The sequence below is a fragment of the Budorcas taxicolor genome, chromosome 2, assembly GCF_023091745.1.
Source record: "Budorcas taxicolor isolate Tak-1 chromosome 2, Takin1.1, whole genome shotgun sequence".
In the NCBI taxonomy this organism is placed as follows: domain Eukaryota; kingdom Metazoa; phylum Chordata; class Mammalia; order Artiodactyla; family Bovidae; genus Budorcas; species Budorcas taxicolor.
The window spans coordinates 88725850-88748078 of record NC_068911.1 but is presented as its reverse complement, the minus strand read 5'-3'; the positions used below and the strand labels follow the sequence as shown (position 1 = coordinate 88748078).

The window sequence follows — 22229 nt, the reverse complement described above, 5'->3', positions numbered from 1 at the left end:
ATCTTCACTGCTTACAAAATATGCTTCACCTTTCATCTCAAATTCACTTTAAATGCTTGACATATAATTTGGTATCTAAGAAGATTGTAGCTAAATTATTTGACAATGTTTATGGTGTGATACTTCTCTTGGTAGACATATTTCACACAACAGTTTCCAATTAATGCTGAAAAAAATCACTTTATAATTTTAATCACAATTAATGATTGGCCAATTAATGGATTAACACTCCACTCAGTAAATTTAGATGGCATAAGGTCCAATAAAGGGAGCAATCTGATAACTGCTCAGTGTGCTATTCCGTCCACCAGTAATACTAAGTCAAGAATATGACAGATACTCCACTCAGCTAGGTTACAGCTTTCCATGTATGTGATTTGCTCAATAAAAGATTAGGGACACAATGTGAAGCTTTTCCTTTCTTTTTTGTTTTAAAGAGTGGCTCAATGATTTGGGGTGGGTTAGTATAATACAGAGAACACAGGGGAAGTATAAAACGGCACTCACCATCAGTGCCAGTACTCATCCCATTATGTTTGTAACTAAGGATATTAGTTTTTGTGTTATTTGCTTTTCTTTAAGAACATAAATCAAAGCCATTAACTCGAACTTGAGGTATATACACAATACATACACAACCTTATGCAAAATACTTTTCATAATTACATTTTAAAATATTGGAAACTGAGTATCTGTGCTGATTTGCATTTTGACTTAATGGAACAGGAAAAGAACAACATTCAACAAGGGAGGGTTATGCTGATAATAAAGCTCGGAAAGTTAAAAATGTCTTCCTCTCCCTTTGTACTTACCACAGGCTACACAATGTCCTGAGAGGATTCATTATGAGAAAAATGTCAATCACAGCTTTAAGACCTTGCTTTGGAAGGAACTAATGAGAAAGCAGATTGAAAGGTGAAACTTCATCTGTGTTTTCAAATAAGTGGTCTTAATTTTTCTTCTTATAGAAAAAGTTTAAATGCTTAAATCAGTTTATTATAAATATATCTAAACCATTAATTTTTGCAGCTTTCAGGTAAAGTCCAGCACTTCATTTACACAAAGTCTATGAGAAGAGGTCAGCAGAGATCATCTAATCTTAAGTCGTGACATCATCCATTCAAGTCCTTGGCATAATCTATAAAGAAAATAAAATATCTTGATCAAATTCCCAACTAAAAAGCTATGAAGAGCAAATTAAAAGAAGGTACCATTTTTTATCTATCTAAACAACAAAGATTAGAAAAATCAGTAATATTCAATGTGGGTGCTATACTTCCATACAGTACAACCATACATTTTTGGTTCTGCTATGTCTCTAGTGCATAGAATACTGCCTGATACATAAGAGAAGCTCAACAGTGAATGCTCATAGAAAGTAATTTAGTAAGAAGTATCAAAAATGCTTAAAATACCAACACTCTACCCTTTTTTCTACTTTTAGAAATATATCCTAAAAAAGATAAAGACATGTTTATGTATTATTAATAGGAAATAGTAAATTTTTAATAGGAAATAGTAAAATCTAGATGTCTGGCAAAAGAGAAAAAATTTAACAAATTATGGAACATAAATGATGATGTATTAAAAAATTCCTTTCAAAGACTGTTTTACAATATGACAAAATGCTCGCAATATAAATGAAGTAGAAATGGCAGGATATTTAATATACAGTAGCTATTAAAACAAAGTATGCATGTAGTATTTGTGACATCTATACATCAAAAAAATCTGAAGGAAATAAAATCTCATATTACTAACACCAGTTATCATTGAACAATGGGTAATTGAGCATAATCCAAAATACAGAAAGAGATATTATGGTAAAAGAATCTAAATGTTTATTTAGCAAGAGGGAAATATAACAAAATGAAGGACTGTTATGAACCATCAATCAGCATCTATGAGGAGGTTTTACAGATATGAGAAACAATGCTACCCCATTAATATTTAAAAAGCCAGAACTCAGATTTGTGTGCCTAAGTTTAAAAATGTTAAGACAATAGAAATAGAAGGAAAAGAGGGCAATGAAGTAAATAAACAATTGTTTTGGTATAGGCCCATACTTTTTCCCCATTAATTCGTTACCTTTCAACTATTCACAGGAAATGATACAATAACAAGATGAGTAAATTAATCAATTCTACACTGTTAAAGGTACAGGAGTTACTTAAGAGCAAACTAGAGACTTTACTAAGCACTTACTATCCATTATCTAATCTTCACAGTACTAGGACCAGAACCCTTCCCATATTACAGAGGGAGCCTGACTTAGACAGGTGAGCAAATGACAGGTCGGAGTCAAAATGTCACCAATACTAAAACCAAGACTTTACACAGGAAACAACATTTCCCCTAAACCAAACATCTCCATTTGCTAACTCCTGCAAATGGAAGGCCACATAAACCCAAAGCTGAAAAGATGGCACCATCTGCTGATGTCCCCCTTTAAAAATAAAACTGCCAGAACTCAAAATAAAGGGGGGTGATGGGTGTATCACACTGTGAATGTACTTAAAGCCCATGTATTGTACACTTAAAAACGGTTAAATTACCAGTTTTATATTACATATATTTTGCCACAAAAATTAATTTAATAAGTAATGTTCTTAACACAGAATTCATATGTATCCTAACTAATGATATATTTTCCACACAATTACTCAAAGTATACAAGTTAAATCTTTTATCAGTCCTAGATCACTTATCTTTGTTGTCAGATTAGTATTATAATCAGTGCTTTTAAGACTTTCCATAAAGATAATACAAATAAAGATATACCGATATCTATATATGTATCCTATATGTATATATGTATATCAACTATTTAACAAAGAACTATGTAGAAGATATTTTTACTTAAATGAGTATGTGGATAGTCGGTATTATCTGATTTTTTTTTTTTAATGAACAGATTTGTTTTTTTGAGGTTCTAATAACTACGCTCTTTCAAATACCTATAATCAGGTAATGGTACCTTCTATTTCACTAAGATTTGGCTTCATCTCCAATTTAGTTCTTAAATTTGGTGGTGGGGTTCTTCAGGTGTTAGAAAAGGGCAGAAGCTTGACGCATAGATGTGAATTTACCTGCAGTGTCAGAAATTCCCTTCCTTTTAAGGTCACAGAGAAAGATAAACCAAATACTGAATTATTGACACTATCTGGCTATGCCTCATATAACATTGTATGTTCTGTATCTTACCTATAACAATGCTGACAAGCTCTGCCTGCTTGAAATCCTTTCACCCCTGGGCCTTAGGCTAGGGCAAAATTCTACTGCAGGCACCACCCTTCCCTCCAGGGCCAAGGACTCTTCTGCCACGCTCTCTCCAATTCTAACTCTTTTGTTTTTTGAAGTGCAGGAACTTCCTTTGGGCAACACTGTTAGCATATCTGTAAACTAGTCCCTCACGCAAATCTTCTATTTCAGCTTTTTTATGCATAAGACATGAATTTAAAACAACTGGTCTACATGACTGTTAGGAATAAATGATACACTTTATAGAAAGCACACAAGGCACAGGACATGCTCAGCAAGTGCCAGTTTCTTTCTTAGAATGTAAGGCTCAACAACAGTGCAGGAACTACTTCCTGACTTGCATGGGTGGTGTCGTACATCTCTCCCTCACAAAGTTCTGTACGTGGTAACCTTAAATATTTGATTTTTAAAAGAAATACATGTTTTAAAGCTAAATACATGTTATTCATGAAGAAGACATCTTACCCCTCGCCAGTAAGAGCACAGCATGCCTGGATGTGCCACTGGTGATCTTTAATAGAAGTCAGTTTCAAAAACTGGGAGATTTCTGCTACAGTCATGCATCCTTTAACATCTTGTTTGTTAGCAAAAATCAGCAATCCAGCTTTCCTTAGGTCCTACAAAAGCAAACAAAACTGTAAAGGTCAGTTCATTTTTTTCAATACTTTCCAACTACACAGATTATAATCTGTGTAACCTAAATTGTCTCAACTACTTTACATAAAAGTATCTCATAGCTCTTATGATGGAACGTAAACATCAAACTGAACACATTTAAATTAATCAATCTATACTTGCATGTATTTACATATTTCTTACAGTCCTAGGTTACATTTTTATGGTCCTACGTGCTCTATTTAACAGTCACACCTTCCAATTTAATACGTGTCTAACCATTCCCCCAGGATTCCCAAGCGGCTCAATGGTAAAGAATCTACCTCCTAACGCAGGAGACAGAGGTTTGATCCCTGGGTCAGGAAGATCCCCTGGAGAGGAAATGGTAATCTACTTCAGTATTCTTGCCTGGGAAATCCCATGGACAGAGGAGCCTGATGGGCTAAGTCCACGGGGTTGTAAAGAGTCAGATGTGACTTAACTAAACAATAACCACCTCAACCCTAATTACTCTTTAGCATGGCACTCAAGAGCTTTTCAAAATTCTTGCCCAATCTATCTTTAGGTAGAGCTTCCTTGGTAAACCTAAGGAGAGTTATAGACTTCTCCCTCATGAAAATGTGCGTATGCATATATGCCCAAAAAAGTTTTTGTACAATTTAAGGGTGTTCATAGATATCCTAAAGTCCATTCGTGAATACTGGGCTAAGAAACCATGATGGATCCACTCAACTAGTGGACTCAACTCTCATAAAACTCTGCCTATATATTTTAAGAGATACAGAGAAAACTAAGGTTTTGGTGCTATGTCTGCAAGTGTTCCCAGCTCTGTTGAATGCCATCTTCTTTTCAGGGATCTCAGTGAGAATATTTTGGTTTCAATCATGTGTTTCTGTGTTTGAAGCAAGAGTCTTCAGTAGATTTAAACAGACTGTTCCACATTATTTTACTCTTGCTAGAAGAGAGTCTCTATGGCTTTTCATTCTTTCTGAAGTAAATAAACAACAGAAGTAGTAGATTTCTTACTCGGTTAAAAGGAGTTCTGCTGTATGCTTTCCATGAACACTGGAGACTGACTTAGTTACAGCGCCCTCTGCAGGACGGCACTACAGTACTACAGACAAGGACAGAGTTACCTGAATAACTTGGTCAGAAAAGGGATACTCTAGAACAAGGGTCCCAAACCTCTGGAATCTAACGCCTGATGATCTGAGATGGAGTTGATGTAATAATAACAGAAATAAAAGAGCACAATAAATGTAATGTGCTTCAATCATCAGGAAACCATCTCTTTCCCCTCCACGGGACTGTGGGAAAATTGTCTTCCACAAAATTAGTCCCTGGTGCTAAAAAGGTCAGGGACCACTGCTCTGAAAACATTAAGTTCTAAGAGTTCCTATTTATTGCTGTGTGACTCAGGGAGCTCAAACCCATGCTCTGTGACAACCTAGAAAGGTGGGATGGGGTGGGAGATTCAAGAGGGAGGGAGCATATGTATACCTGTGGTTGGTTCATGCTGATATATGGCAGAAACCAACACAGTATTATAAAGCAATTATCCTTCAAATAAAAATAAATTTAAAAAAGAAAAACCTACCCCTCCCCCAAGAGAGTTCCAATTCAATCTGTTTCACCTATAATTCAGATCACCTGCCTATTTATATAAGGCAAAAAGTTGAAGGGATGACCTATAACTAGTGCTCATATGCATTATCAAGTATATGGATTTTTTTCTCTGATCCTAATTGGAAAATGGAACAGTTATCAATAGTTGATATATGGCTGAATCACTGAGTAGATGGACTTTCCATGGGATTTAATTCCTATCTTCCTATCGTTTAGGTTTCACTATCTCTTCTTGCCAGCATGTGTTGCAATCTTTATATAGGTCATGCCAGGTAACGCTGGCATGTTCAAGGAACAAACTTTAGAAATATCTGACAACAGAAATATTTGGCACAAGTTAGGACACATAGTTTATGCTATTTATAAGTAACCTATATTCATCACTTTTAGTAACAAAATTATTTGGAGAGGCCTGTAGACTGAAAATTGGAAAACCTAAGAAACAGAACCAGGTACTGCAATATCTGAAAAAAAAGAAAAAAAACCCATACTGAATGTAACTTTTCTAGATATTAAAGGCTCAAATTTTATTTAAGGTTCTTGATTTTCTTCTAAAGCTCTGTTATCTAAATTTAAATATTTTGGAAAAGAGGAAAATTAAGTCTTCCTTTACTTTTTCTTAAAATAACCTCACAACAATGCATTATGCTAATAGTAGAAAAGAGATACACTGGATTAAGGCTGTTAACTTAACAAGAGGTCGAAGTACAAGATAAAGAGTGGTGATCTTTTGTACATCACCCATTTTAAACAGTTTGAAAAAGTTCTGCTCCATACCACAGACTTCTGTTTTTAAACGAGTCTAAAAATAGTTTTTAGTTTAGTCAAGGAAATGAATAGTAGCACAACACAGACATATTTACTTATTAGCATTGTCTATATGCCATATATAGTTGTCTATTTGTTTCTCAAGCTCCATTTGTAAAGATAATTACTAGAAGTTGAGTCATTCTGAATAAAATTCATCTATTCTTTCGTCTTTGGAATTTTTTAAAAAATTCATGAGTTTCAACGTTTTTGTGCTTCATTTAAGATGAAGCTTTAAATGTATTTCAATGCTGTAGTTCTGTACTTCGTAATACACAGAATCATTACTGGTGATGATAAGAAGACTGTTGTTTATTGTGGTATGCATGAAGCACGTGACTGACCCATGTTGCAATTTGTTTTTCATTCACAAATTCTCATCCTTGAGCTGGAAGCTCCTCCCCAGAACTCTGTCTATTGGCTCTTCCTGACCCTAATAAGTAACTTAACTCTAGTTCCCAACTTCACCTGTAATTTCTTTCTTTTCTGTTAATCTCATCCCCTTTCACTTTCCAGCTAGGCTCTATTTCTGACTTTTACTATTTTTCCTAGTGAAGAGCCTGAACGATGTGAATGCTTAAATTAAAAAGCTCACCAAGTCACATCAACTACTGGGCCTCAGTGTTATAATCCATAAAAGACGAGGTTAATTGATCTATGCAAGTTAACGACTCAACTCATAAAATCCAACGACTCTGTTAGAGCTCTACTCTCTGGACTTCTTATAATACTGATGTCCTACATATTGGCCCATTAGGGTAAGAATCAAATAGGGAGGCTACCTGTTAACAGAGTAAAAAATATAGTCAAGAGACAAATACGTTTTGCGTCTTAATTTTCTTTTTCTAAAGTCTTGATAAAACAACAATAGAATAACTCTTTGGTAAAAACTGAAGAATGATGCATTGTTGTAAAATGCAAAGGGAAAATTTTAAAAATCCTTAGCCCGTGCCTCTTTTACTGTTTACTCTTTCTCAAACTAGATTTGAAAATTGTTAAATACATTTACAAAGGCAAGATGAATTTTTTAAAAAAAATTCCAAAGGATTTAACAGCTGCTAGAATCAGTTCAAAATGGCATTTTGGTAGGTATGACCACCACAAGCAAAACAGGAACTTCAATTTACATAACTACTTCACCAAGCTTCCTTACATGTGAAACATACCAAAATTCTTAATGAAAATCACAAAAGGAAAACATTGAATCAAAATTAAAACTAATAAAAACTTCATTACAAAGATATCCCAGTTTCCTTAAGCTTTATTAAAATTCCACCCAAATAAAAATTATACAACACATTTAAGTATTTACTACTCTATTACCACCTTCAAGTTGAGAAAGTAACATCTGTGATAAAAGGCAAGAGAAAATAATCAGATGCCACTACTGTTGGCCTTCCTTATCCATGGGTTCTGCAGTCACAGATTCAGTGAACCTCAAGTTGAAGATACTCAGGGAAAAAAATTCCAGAGTTCAAAAAGCAAAACTTGGATAAAAACAAAACTTGGATTTGCTGCATATTTTCATAGCATTTACACTGTACTTGACATTATAAGCAATCTACAGAGAACAAAGTATACAGTGTACATAAGTTATATGCAAATACTGTACCATTTTATACAAGGAACTTGAACATCTTTGGATTTTGGTACCTACGGGCATCCTAGAACCAAAACTCTGCTAACACAGAGGTACAGTTACTATTATCATTACTGACTATATTATTCAGTCCATTTAATTCTCAAATTATGTTAACAGTTATATTTCTCAAGGACTAAGAAAATGTAGCTATATAGTTTTATTCAGTTGAGGGAAAACTATCAGAGACTAAAGGGCAACAAATTTAAGTATTAGTCAGATAACTGAGTTATAATCAGAACTTGCTGTGTGTCTTAGAAATAAGACGCTGTAAAGTCTTAACAATAATCCTCTGTATGATTAATCTATTTAAAATGAAAAATGAAAGCCACTTTAGATCTTTTTGTCCAGGAAAACTTCTAAACCAAATTTATCCAAGACAAATGGAGTTAAAAATCTACAACTCACTCCACAATCTTTCTACTGCTTCCAGATACACTTCCAAATTGGAAAGCGTCAAAATTACAGACTCAGCAGGTAAGTAGTTTTTTCCGAAAATCTGAAATAGCATCCCCATGAGAAAATGGAAAGTAAGAATCTGATAGAAATATCCCCCCAACACACATCTAATGCCAGAATCCTACTTACCTCATGGGCTAACATTTTATAGAGTTCTTCTCTAGTTACAGAAATCCTTTCTCTGTCTGTACTGTCCACAACAACTATTACAAACTAAAATAATTATAAAAAAAGTCATTAGTGATTACATAATTTGCTATCTGTAAAATTTATCAAGTCTTTATTTGATTTACAGTCTAACGACTATCAAGAAATTAGAACCTTATGGTATACATCATTGAAAACCAGAGATATCCACTATACATTGTGAAGCCTAAAGGTCTAATCTTTAATTCAAACATATTTACTGATTTTTAAGAAAAAATAAAAAATATGATGTCATCATTCTATTAGAATATTCTGCTAATAAACTAAGCAAAATGTAACATTTGTTTTCTAAATTAGTATCTTAATTCTATAATATCTTAATATCTAGTATCTTAATTTTATTTGCACTGTAAGTCCATAAGACAAAAATATGGCCCAAAATTTAAGTTACTTCTAGACAGATACTATTTATTAATGTCAATTTAAAAATCTAAAAGGGCAGGTATATGAGAATAAAGTAATACGAGAGTTAATTTCCAAAAAAAAAAAAATCAACAAATTTAAAGAATAAATTTGTATCTAAAACCATACTCTCTTCCTTATGTAAGTGGTCCCTGCTACTGCAAGCACAACTCTTTCCTGAACTGATGATGAGACCAGCATCAGAAGATGCAAAGACTCATAAAGGAGCTGTGCAGGACAGAGCTACAGTGGCCCCTCCTTCAACTCCATGAGCACCAAAAGGCACCAGGGAAACAGGAAGAGGCATAGTCACTTTATGATGGCACTGGCTATGTCCAAGTCAATTTTGACTGCCTATTATTAGTATGCACTATATATTGTTTAGAACTAGCTTTTCATTTCCAAACAAACCACTTAATTTTCAGGATCTTTTCTATTCTTCAGATTTCATCAACCACAATGCGGATGGATAAGAGAACTGCTACCTGACCTCTTCTCTCATTGAGACTTTACTGATATGTGGTTATATTGCTCTGCTCTAAGACATGTCCTACTCTAAACCTTTTAACAAAGCTATTGATTTTCAAGAAGTTGGCACGAATTTATAATACATGCAGCATTTTATATGGGAATACTAATCATATAAATACTCCTCTTTCTCCAAAAGACATAATCAAATTCCTAACACAGTGTTAGGGAATCGGGTCATTAGAGATATTTAATAGTGCCTCAGTGATACCATATTCATCCATATATACAATTGGAGACTTACTAACTTATAACCAGCACTACAAAAACAAATGTCACAGCCTTTAATCTTACAAGGTCTATAGAGGCAAGCTCTCAAATTGGTCAGAAATTTCCTCTTGACAAATAATATGTAAATGAAACATATGATTATATCTAAACTGTTTTATAATAAAAAGAGTTCTTTAATGTGCAATTGCATTGCATAAAAGAAAATACACAGTAAAATTTTGAATAAGGATTCAAACTACCAGAGTCCTCTCACTTAACTCGGATTTCCTCTATACAGACACAAGTCAATAGTACGAGAAAAATGAAGTTGCAAACTGTGAAATGGAGTTCTTTAGAAAAACAACTATTTAAGACAAGCTCTGAGATCAGTATAAAATCAGACTAATCAATCACCAATTCTTCTTACAGAGGTTCAGTGAGAATGGATATACAGAACAATGACCCTGAAAGAGGGAATTAAAGATTCCATTATGTTTAAAGTCTACTTATATTCACATTAATATACTGTGATATTTCAAAAAGATAACTTTAAGAGTTCATATCTAGAAAGTGTTTCCCAAGTATTATATTTACAAAAGACTTAGTATATTAAGAAACATACCTCCGTGTTAGTATAATAAGTGTTCCAGGAAGAACGAAGAGATTCTTGGCCACCAATATCCCACATTAGAAAACGTGTATTATTAATCACTATCTCTTCTACATTACTTCCTATTGTTGGGGACGTATGTACAACTTCATTCATAGAACTGGGGAAAAAGTTCAAATATATCACAATTAGCAAAAAAACTAGATTGTTTGAATATTTTTCAACTAAGGGATAAACCAGCATAACCTCCTTTTATATTTTATACCCAAATATCCCCTTTCCACTAGGTTTATTAAGACTGAACAAAAGGTTCACTACTGTATATACAGCACAGGGAGCTCTAGTTGGTGCTCTGTGGTGACCTAAACGGGAAAGAAATCCAAAAAAAGGAGATATGTATTTATGTATGGCTGATTCACTTTGCTGAGGAGCTGAAACTGACATACCCGTGTAAAGCAACTGTACTCCAAATTTAAAAAAATAATAAATAAAACAGGATACTACATATTACACATATATTACACACATGTCTAGGATTTCCCAGGTGGTTTAGTGGTAAAGAATCTGCCTGCCAATGCAGGAGACGCAGGCTTGATCCCTGAGTTGGGAAGATTCTCTGGAGAAGAATTCTCCAGAATTCTCGCCTGAGAAATCCCACGAACCGAGGAGCCTAGAAGAATACCGTCCACTGGGTCACAGAAGAGTCGGCCATAACTTAGCGACTAAACAACAATAACAACACACATAAATAAATTATGTTCAGAAGAATACTAACAAATACACATACTGGACTCTCTGTGTTGAAAAAACTATATTCCTGGAATCACAGATATGAACCATCCCTAATAAGATGTGCTCTTTGGTAAAATCTGAAATACATCACTATCATGTGTTGTATAAAAACAATTAAGCTCTTTGAAACTTCAAAAAAAGAAAAGAGTGAATGAAGAGTTCAAAACAGAGGTGGAACTAGGTAGCGGACTAGCTTGAACACTCAGTAGTTTCATTCCAAGAAACGACAGAAACAAGTATTTCTTTGCTCTCTACAAGCAAACAACTGGACCACACGCTCAACGTCTTACACAGTTCTCGCTCTCTAGAAGCAGTTGCTTAAATTGGGCTCTTGGTTCATGGCCAACCTGCTTTCTTACAGAGTAAGGTGGATTCCATGCAATTTTTTACTGCTTTTGCTAATTAAGTATCACTCAGGCAGAAAAAGTAACTATGAACAAAAAGATACAATTTTTTAGGTAGGTAGTACTTACAATTGGTAAAGGATGGTAGTTTTTCCTGCATTATCCAGCCCAACAATGATAACTTTGTGCTCTGGGGGGAAAAAACAAACAGACAGTGATTTATTCATTAAAAATTTTCCCATTTCATCTACTCTTTACAACCATGGTATAATTCAGTGTATGGCATTTTATTCCTTTTTGTAACTGAAAAGAACATCACAGCAACAGGAGAATTATGCTATTGGTCTAACCCCTCATTCTACATTGAGAAGTTTCACCTGTCTAGGAAGCCAGAAGTTCTGCATTCTTTCCACTCCTTGGAAGCCGACTCTCAGTCAACTATCCCAAACGCAAGCACAACAATTTATGTAAGACTTAACGTGTTAATGTTTCACACTGGACTAAGTTACTTAAGTTCTAATTATGAATTTAAGGCATTAATGGGGTATGTACAGGTGAGACGGGTGAATGGCAGGGAGAAAAAGGGCAGCCTTTTAAAGCTGCTGTCAGGCATCTCTACGTATCTGAGCACATGTGAACCACAGGGTCCTTCTAACCAAATTTAAGGACCTATGGCTACGGCGGCAGTGACTCCCTGCCCCCTTGCCTTCTACAGCATTACTTTTTCCAACTTTTTCTTCCTCTCTTGATTAATTTTTTCCACCAACTCCTTTTCCTTGGGCCCTCCTTCAAACACTCATGCTGTTTTCTTTCATTCCTTTCACATTTTAGCAAGGTATCTTGGGGCCCATCTATTGCCATCCAGTCTAAAAACGACTTCCAAAGACAGCAGTACATGGAAGAAGCTAATCTCCAAAGACGGTCTCTGGATATTCATGCCCCCTTAAATCCTGGCTGGTCCTATGACTTGCTTTTAACCAACAAAATGCAGAATTGACTGTGTGACTTCCACACCTGGATCATCTCACACCTTGCAGCTGCTGCCCAGCTCTTGGACAGCTCCCCCTGGAGTAAGCCAGATACCAGGTAACAAGTCCGACTACCCCGAGATTGCTGTGCACACGTGAGGAAGCCCGGGAGATGGACAGTTGCCCTCAGCTCTTCTAACCATTCCAGCTGAGACGCCAGACACACAAAGAAGCCCCCTTGGATATGCAGCCAGGTGGAGCCGGAGATGACTCCAGTTCTAGCTGCCATCCAACTGTAATCAAATGAGCCCCAAGCCAGAACTTCCTAGCTGAGCTTAGTGAGCTCATAGGGCCACGAGAGATAGTAATAAATAATTCCTTTAAGTCATCAAATTTACAAGAATTGGCTTGTTACACAGCAACAGATAACAGAAGCAAGATGGGAAAACACATGTGGTGGTGTGATGCTGAGCAAATGACAGTCCTCTAACCCTAAGCCTCCTCACTGTAAAACAGGGAGGGACAATGCTATCTTTCAGGGTTATATAAGTAAGACAGCACTCGGGCAGAGCCCACTACCAAGAAAGACAGTTCCTAATCCACGTTCCCATATCTTTCCCAAGCTCCAATCTTAGTGGATAGAGACAGTGCCCCTCAACACATCCCCAAACCCAATTTTCAAACCTCTTCCTGATTCTATCTTACTTTATTTGCTTACTGGTATTACCATGATTTCAGATGCCTTTGGAGTCCCTCAACCTCAACATCTAATTTGTCACTAAGTTCTATTTTCCCTCAAAAATATATTCTGGACCTACTTCCTCCCCACCGTCCTAGCTGCAGTCCTCCTCATCTCTTACTGTACTTAACTGGACTATCTCCAATCCATCTTCCTGTTGTTTCTTGAGTAATTTTTCTATACTATAAAGCTGATAATGCCACACTCTTATTTAAATGATGGCTCTCCACTTTGACAGGAAAACAAAGTAGAAGTTCTAAGCCTTGTATACAAAGCCAGTCCCAAATGAGTATGCTTCAGCTTTATCCCTCACCGTGACCAGCAGGCATCTAAGCTGGAGTTCAAGTTGTTCTTCCTACACAAGCTGACACCTACATCCACAGCAAACACTTCTCTACCTCTACTCATGGTGTTTGCCTGTGCTGGAATTATCGTCTTCAATTCTCCATTTCAAGAATTCCTACTAATCTTTAAGGTATAGCTTCCCAAGAAAAATCACTTTCTCCTGCTCTTCTGCCACACCTCTAACAGAGCACTTAAAATGATTTACATGAACACTAATCATCTCAGTTTAATGAGGCACCCTGCAAGGGTACTTCCTAGTAACTGCAACTTTTCTGGTATAATAAATGCTGAATTAATATTCATTCTATAAATAAGAAATGCTAAGGATAAAGGAGCTCTTCAAGAGAAAGCTTTTGCAGTCAGGTGGTAGATGTCTTTCAAACACAACATTTACCATTACGAGGAATTCCTAATGTGATATAGGTACTTCCCATTCCACAAAAATATGAAGATCAAGTAAACAGAAAAAAAATTGTTTTAAATAATACACATTAGCAGGCCAGTGCTTTCTTTTTTAGGTTGCACAGCATGCAGGATCTTTGTTCACCAATCAGGGAACTTGCACCCCTTGCAGTGGAGGCACAGTCATAACCAATGGACCACCAGGGAAGCCCCAGAAAGTTTTAATAAAATCAGTTTTGTCCAGTCACTCATATCTTTGAAGAGCAGGCAGCTTAAAACCACTAGCATCCTAAAGTGACGTGACCATGCTCCCCCAAAACAAGTTCTTAAAAGTCATTTTAAAAATGCAGGGCCCAGTCTATTTCATCTTTAGAGATGACTAGGGTCGCAAAGAGTCGGACACGATTGAGCGACTGAACTGAACTGAACTGAGGGTGAAGGAACTGAGAAAATGAGAACTACCTGACAAGGGCAGTTTCTCCCTAAGGAAAAGTACAGGGTGACTGGATTAAAATCAGAAGCACGGGCTTCCTCAAAGAGTGTTAAAAAGGCAGTGGCAAATCCATCTTCACAGGAAGCGCACACCTGAACAGGGCCAGATTACTAAATCCTTGGAGCAGGGAAACCTTTATACCTGGGAAGTTTTTAAATGGCACGGCAATTCTGCCTGACTCTATATTTTTCTATATCCTCAAATTGAGCACTTCCCCTGTGATGACAGATATCTTTTTCAGTTCTATTAATACTAGCAACTATAAAAACATTTTAATATAAGCCGAATTCACATTGGGCTATTCTCTGACCTCTGACTTTAGTTTCCCACTTGAAGAGAATACCAGTTTTTAATAATATAATTCATAAAACATCAGCTTATTTTTAAGTTTCAGGAATGTTATTTTGTTAACCTCTTTGTATTAGCTGCAGCACTAAATTTAGACAGACTTGCCAGTACTCAGAAAGAAAATACAATTACCCTGACCAATGAGAGAAATGGTACTCTAAAAAAAGTACGAAATTAATAGGGGCAAAACCAATACAAATTTAAGCAAGGATCTATACATAACTACACAGTAACTAAAAAATGTGTGTGTGTTTATGAATCTCACACAGAGAGATCACAAATACAATAGCATTATCTCTGGCAAGGTCCTTAGTCCCTAAAGGTGGTTAAACACTCTAACCATGCTGCCATTTTTCAAAATATTCTGCAATTTTCTCTTGCAATTGCTTTCAGAGCCTGAGACACACTATTTTGAACATTCCCAATGGTCACTGTTTAACCCCTGAAGATGAATCTGATTTTAAAAGGGGAGGGGAGTCACGTGGTATCATCTCAGTCATAAGGTAAAAAGCAGTTAAGATGAGTGATACCTTTTCATTATTAAATGAGGTGTGATCCCTAAATGATAATTTTAAAATATGCCTCTAAAAAAATTCTAAAAGCAGTTTCAAAAGGTATTTGAAAAAGTAATCAGTAGAAAACTATCTGGCCTCCTAGGCTAACTGCTTTTAGGGAACAACCCTAACTGGTTTTGTTTTTAAAGTGGTCTCCTTAATTTAGCCAGGCCCCATAGGACTTATTTCTTGATTTCTAACACATTTTCTACCATTTCTGTGAGGAAAGACTAACTAGGCAAAAAAAAGAAAAAACTAAAGAAGGATCTGTGTCATACCTGACCACAAGATGAACTTGATAAAGTCAAACTACTGTGAACCAACCATTGTGAAATAACACACATACACTGAGATAAAGCAGATGGCACAAGAAGTTCACAGTGGGATTTCATCTTCTCCTGACACAAGTGGAAGATAGGATGGGTTGAACAGTTTCAAGATACAATGTCTTTTACAAGCCACTGAATGAATGAACTAGAGAATCAATAAGACGAAATTAGGTCACACAATTTGGTGGATAAAGATGTAAAGTCTTGTTAAGTCTTTCTTCACTAGTGCCTAGAAATAAAAGCAGCACACTAGGGAGAGAAGGCATAGTTGATGATACAGGGCGAGAATTCATGCCTGGTGTGGTAGAAAATAAACAGGAGAAAAGAGTGTCAGAGATATTCACAGACGAAGTAAAGAAGCAACTCAAACCACTCTCCATACTGGAAGCAACCTCCCTCTTCTAACTAATTTTACAAACTCAGTGAATAACCGTCACCTACAAAAGCATAAATATGCAAATATTCCCCCAAACTCTTAAGACATAAAGCAGATTTCCAACGTCAATCAAGGAAATACAAGCTAACGTATTTGAACACATGAAGGTTTTTTAGCAGCTAAAATATTTGAAAAAGAAGAAAGGATCTCACATCCAACAAGTACTGCTGCTACCGCCGCTAAGTCACTTCAGTCGTGTCCGACTCTGTGCAAGCCCATAAGACGGCAGCCCACCAGGCTCCCCCGTCCCTGGGATTCTCCAGGCAAGAACACTGGAGTGGGTTGCCATTTCCTTCTCCAATGCATGAAAGTGAAACGTGAAAGTGAAGTCGCTCAGTCCTGTCCAACTCTTAGCAACCCCATGGACTGCAGCCCACTAGGCTCCTCCGTCCATGGGATTTTCCAGGCAAGAATACTGGAGTGGGGTGCCATTGCCTTCTCCATCAAACATGTGCAGAATCCAGAAAACCTCTGGGGAGCCCCACGTTCTGTGGCTCAGTCTTGAGATCAGGACAGTCCAATGAGGCCACGAGTCAGAGGCCCTTCACCTCATCATCCCAACACCCACAAGCCACATTCAATACCAACTTATATCTACTTCCTCCCAAGATTTGTTTTTTCTCTATTTGAATTTCTGTGTTTTTACAGTAAAGCAACATGGCTATTTTCAATAGCTTCCTAATTCTGAGGTATAGCATGTGGGTCGCAGTGAGAACTATAAGATTAAGACATCATTGTGCAATGGGCTCAAAGATAAAGGTGCCAAGTCAAAGGTGAAGAGTTGGTTTATCCCCAACTATAGGGTTAGATTATTCACACTTTCTAATAATCGGCCTTCTCTGAATAGCCTTAGATTCTTTCACCACTTCAACCTGTTTCTCTCACTACCAGGATAGAAGAGCCTTCTATGAAAAACACATATTCCAGCTAAAGTGTTACAATGCACTTCAAAACAAATACTACATAGAACCTAAAATACAATGTGTATACAAGAGAGAGTTGTTATGTGAAAATGTAACCGAACTTTTGGCTGTTTCAATGCTTTGATGCCTGTGATTTATGACAAGTTTACTACTTAGTATGATTTTTCTTTTAGAGTATCCATGCCACAGCATTCTTGCAGTTTTTCAGATAAGCCCAAACAACTGTACACTTGTCACAGTACCTGGATGAATTTTGCATTATCACCTGGGCTTTAGTCTCCCAATCAATACTTGACTCTCTTCTCATCAAAATGCTTGTTTCCCTTCTTTATTTCCTTCTGATATACTCAGGCAGCCTACCAGTTCTATTTACTAACAGGTTCTAAAAGTCAATATGTATCCTGCCAACTACCAGTTAGTAAATTAAGCAAAGAAAAAAAAAAAGTCATCGTTATCCTGGAGAACTTCTATCTCTGTTAATCATACCAAAGCTAGAAAACACAAATACTAAGGCAGATAAACTGAGAGTCACCCTGATTCTTCATTCTCACCTCATATCCAAACTAAGTCCCATGGATTCTGTCTCACAAGGAACAAAAAATCCCATTTCTGTCAGGTATACTATAGTTTTCACAGGTCTTAACACAGAATCTAGAGTAAACCATGTGCTTAATAAAGTATGAATGAATAAATAAATCAAAATTGGAAGACATACAGGTTAGAAGGGAGATAACCGACAAAAGTCCCTCATACTAAAAATTCAATTTGCAAAATCTAAAAGCATCATCAATTAAAAAAAACAAAGTTTGAAAATAAACTTGCAACTTACAGCAATGGTAGTGAAGTTTCGGCTGGGGGGGGAACAAAAAACTTGGCTGGATGAAAAGCAACAATTATACATGACAAAAGTAGAGATCCAATTAGGAAACAGAAACCACATAGCAATTTGAACTTGAAAATAACTACTCCAGAGGACTGGAGTAATGAGGGACTGGCTAACAAGAAATAACAATAAAGATTAAAGGAATGACAAACACACAGCGCTTTCACCACCCCAGGGCTGAGACAGGGCTTCTCCCCACAGCTCCCCAGGACTGAGATGCAGACCTTGCTGAGGGCCTGGCCATGGTTCACTGAATGTCAGAGAAGTAGCTGTGTGGACTCGCCGGTGGATCTTTCTCAAAATCCTCCCTCTAGCATGCTGGGGAAAGCTGTTCATTGGGAAGTGCTTCCCTGAAGGACCTCCATTCTGAAACCAACTGAAGTGGGTACTAGAGGAAGCTGCTGTGACCACTAGACAGTGCAAGAGCCAGCGGCTGGAGAAGGCGTCCACACTGCACGAGCAGGAGAGGGCCTGCTGAGAGGCGCATCGTATCCAGAAAGAAAACCCCCTCCTCTTGCAGCGCCACCTACCAACAAAGCCTGACACCATGCCTTTAAAAGACTAGTATTTAAAGACCCAGCTCTGTATGCACAGAGCACACCAAAAAGGTGAGTTTGGAGCTAAAGTTTTAATAACTGGCACAGTTCACCCCTTTGGCTACTCAGCTTCTATAGATGCTTGTTTACATGTTTGAATTCCCACACGATGTAAAGAACAACAGAAGCAGAGGTGGCTTTCCCAGCACCAGGTCCTGCGGCACCAGCAGCTTCTACAGAATTCATTCACAATGGATCATTCCTTTTCTGTGAGCTAATCAGGAGAATGAAACAATGCTCCCCATGAGGAAACTTCATAACTTCTTTCACAGTTCACATGAGAGTCTAAAAGTTCCTTCTATCTAACATGAATCCTTCTTATACAAAGAAGTTTTTGTTAGGTTTCATGGGTACCAACTCAAGCACTAGATGATCCTGGTTAAAGTCTCAATCTAAAGGGGCTTCCCAGGTGGCACTAGCGGTAAAGAATCCACCTGCCGATGCAGGAGACTCAAGTTCAATCTGGAGAAGGAAATGGCAACCCATTCCAGTATTCTTGCCTGGAGAATCATATGGACAGGGGAGCCTGGTGGGCTACAGTCCGTGGGGCAGCAAAGAGTCAGACACGACTGAAGCAACTTAGCACCAAAGGTCTATCACTTTTAACTGTAGTGCCTGGAACAAATACCTAATGTTTCTTTGCCTTAAAAACTGGAGACTATCAGGCTCACAGGGTTCTTATTAAGAATCAATCAATTAAGTGAAGACTAAATTAACTGCATGAAACACATAGACCCTAACCTTGCAAGTCAGTATTAACTATCATTTTATCTATAAAGATGAAGTTAGCTTATCTCCCCACACAAAGGCAGGGGGTCTTGTCTGTTTTGCTCTCGGTCTACCCCATCTGCATCTCTGTGTCTCCGTGCATTGATAGGCAGGTTTTTTTTTTTTTTTTACCACTAGTGCCACCTGGGAAGCCCTCTACAACTGACCCCAGCACACAACAGGTGTTCAAAATACTTGTTCAATGAACAAATGGAGTTCTGATCAAAAGCCCTTCTATACTAAAAGATACTAGTGGCAACTCTTCCAAGCCCTAAAGTTGTAAAGACTTAAAGTTTAGTAACTGAGAAACAGCAGTGGGGACTGGGGGCGGGAGGAGAATTCACATGCAAAAACAATGCCAGTCACTTCTTTAAGGCCGGTGTCAGCAAAATATTTCTGCAGTATTTACAGTTGCATCACCCAGGAAAATCATTCCACTGGTACCTCAGTTTCCTATTTTCAGGAGAAAAGAAAAACTACTTTAAAGGACTGTAGAAACTTAATGATATATACAACAGCATCTAGAACAAACTTTGTACCCTATTAATTTAAGTATCACGTAAATGCAACCTCTGGGTTTTCAAGTCTGAGCAATATTCTATTAGTTTTCACTATGCACTCAACCTAGCTAAGCTTACATTGAAAAAGCTGGTCTAAAGGGAGATAGCGATGTCACATAGTTTGTTTCGTCAGCATAGCAAATTCTGTTATCCCTCAAAACTTCCTTCCAAGAGTTTATGTGAAAAGAACATAGGACGGTGTTCTGTATCTTCTGGAGGTAAAACAAAGTTTAACGCACAACTAAAAGACCAACAAGTACCTGATGGATTTAAAGTGACCCTGCTGATAAGACAATCACATCATTTAACAGGAGACAGTTTATTCATATTTTCATAATGCTGACATCTAAATTTTTAGAACTTCATTAATTTCTTACTATTTCCCAATACTGAAAAAAAGGTCCAGTCAAAAATTACCACAAAATAGAGGTAATAAGAACACTACTCAGTGATTTTTAGTGGTAACAAAGCACACACCATTATTTAGTACTGTCCAGTAGCTGCTGGCAAAGCTCAAATTCTTTCTTCACTAACAGAGACAATTTTATCATTGACTCAAAATAGAAAGTGGAGATATCTAATTTTTCTTGCAGGATTATAGATCAATTAACAACCTTTCTAAATTTCACAGTAGAGTCGAAATACTAGCTTTGCTAAAAATAATACAAAACTACAGATTTAAGCATTAAAACAGACTATCTACTGTAAGTACCACCAGTATCATGGCAATGTTAAGTTTCAGTTCTTAAGACCTACAGATTAAGTTTTCAGGATTTGTGGGCTCCATGGTCATACAGTCAAGATTTCCTGCTACTCTAGGTGAGACCCAGACGGACAAAGGTTAAGTGACTGGTTTCTATTCACCCTTCTCTCAACAGAAACAGCTGGCTAGAGACAGCGTATATTAGAAGGGGCTTTCTCCAGTTCATGAAAATTCTCCACAACATTTGAAAATCATTTGAAATGTTGCTCTTCCATTTAGTATCATGAGATCTACACTATCATTATTTTTTAAAAGATAAACTAGAGATCACAAGTTCCAGTTCTGCTCCCTTCCCATTGCCTTCTTGCAGGAGCAGCTGGATCACCAAGGAGGAGGCAGGGATGGTTGCACATAATAGATGCCACCATTCATTTACATCTTTACTGGAAAATTTTGGGCTGTGACAGTAACACCAGCTTCACAGGAGGAAAACACAAAGTTATGGACAGCCGGGATGATGAATCACCCAACTTGAGTTAAAAAGAAATGAAAGTACACCAGTAACTATTTTGTATCTTAATGGCTGTGTTCTTTTTGTTAAAATTGCATCCTCTTTCCCCCAGTTTTACACCTATTTTTGTAACAAATGTCAATAAATCGGATCTGCATTTCAAGGTAATGTTTGAGCTTAGATGAACTTAAGCATCTCTTTATAATACACTCCATATCTGGTAACTTACTAGTCACTTACAGTTAACAGATGTTTCACATGGTATGATTTTTAAGTGCTTTCAGTGATACTTTAACATTTTAAATCCATTCATAAAAACCTCCACTTAAATAAGAAACAAGAAACACGAGTAGGAAAATGACCTTAAGCTTAACCTTAAACACAGATACAAATCTGGCAAACGGAGAGAGGAACATCACTACTCAGGATGCAGAAGAATCCTCCCAAGGCGTGGGGGAGGAGGAACGGGGAGGTGGAGGCGCGAGGAAGGCTCATAAACCTGAACGTACCGGCTAAGTCAAGAGAGATTTCTCGTGTTTTCCGCATTCTGCAATCCTCGGTCGCTCAGGGGTGCGTTTGGGGCCACAACCTATAACCTTCATCCCAGAGAACCCCAGTACTTCGTGCTGTGCAAACCCAATCGCCGAAGGTAAAAGGACCGAAACGTGAGCCAGGCTGGGCCACTCAAAGGGCGTCGAACGTGGGACAAGAGACCTTTTCCACTCCCAACAGAAATCGGAGCAATGGGTGTATTTGCGGAATGGATTTCTTAGGAAGGTCTCCTAAGACAAAAGGGCAGCGAGTCGGGAACCATTCCCGAGCTGGGAGTGGGATCGACCAGCCCCAGGCCCGCAGCCGCAACACCCCGCACTCAGCGCAGAGACCGCGCGAGACCGCAGCGCCCACATTCCGGAAGTATTCGGAGACCCCCACCCACCCACCCGGCCACGGGTGACCCTCTCCCCTACCCGTACGCGCTCGGCCCGTGCCCCTCACCCTGGTGATTGAACAGTCTCCATATCCTGGTGAAGAGAATTCCCATTCTCGGGCAGCGGACCCCTCTCCAGCCACCCGGGCCGCCTGGCCTCCCCCGGCTCAGGCTCAAGGGGAGGAGAGAGACGCGCCGGAGCCTCCGTCTCTGCCGCTGCTGCTGCCGCGCTGGCCGTCGGCC

General features: G+C 37.8%; 1 protein-coding gene across 2 annotated transcripts; it reads right to left on the bottom strand.

The window, feature by feature from the left end:
• Positions 1-299: 299 nt before the first annotated feature.
• Positions 300-22229, bottom strand: ARL5A (ADP ribosylation factor like GTPase 5A). Of its 2 annotated transcripts, XM_052635574.1 has the most exons (6): positions 22055-22229; positions 11630-11690; positions 10377-10524; positions 8537-8620; positions 3727-3878; positions 300-1138 (listed from the first exon to the last, which is right to left on the bottom strand). In XM_052635574.1, exons 1-6 carry the CDS (start codon positions 22098-22100, stop codon positions 1090-1092), a joined length of 540 nt encoding a protein of 179 aa, XP_052491534.1. In that variant the 5' UTR covers positions 22101-22229; the 3' UTR covers positions 300-1089. The 2 variants fall into 2 exon arrangements, with proteins under 2 accessions (XP_052491534.1, XP_052491533.1); XM_052635573.1 differs by lacking the exon at positions 22055-22229 and having other exon boundaries at positions 11630-11742.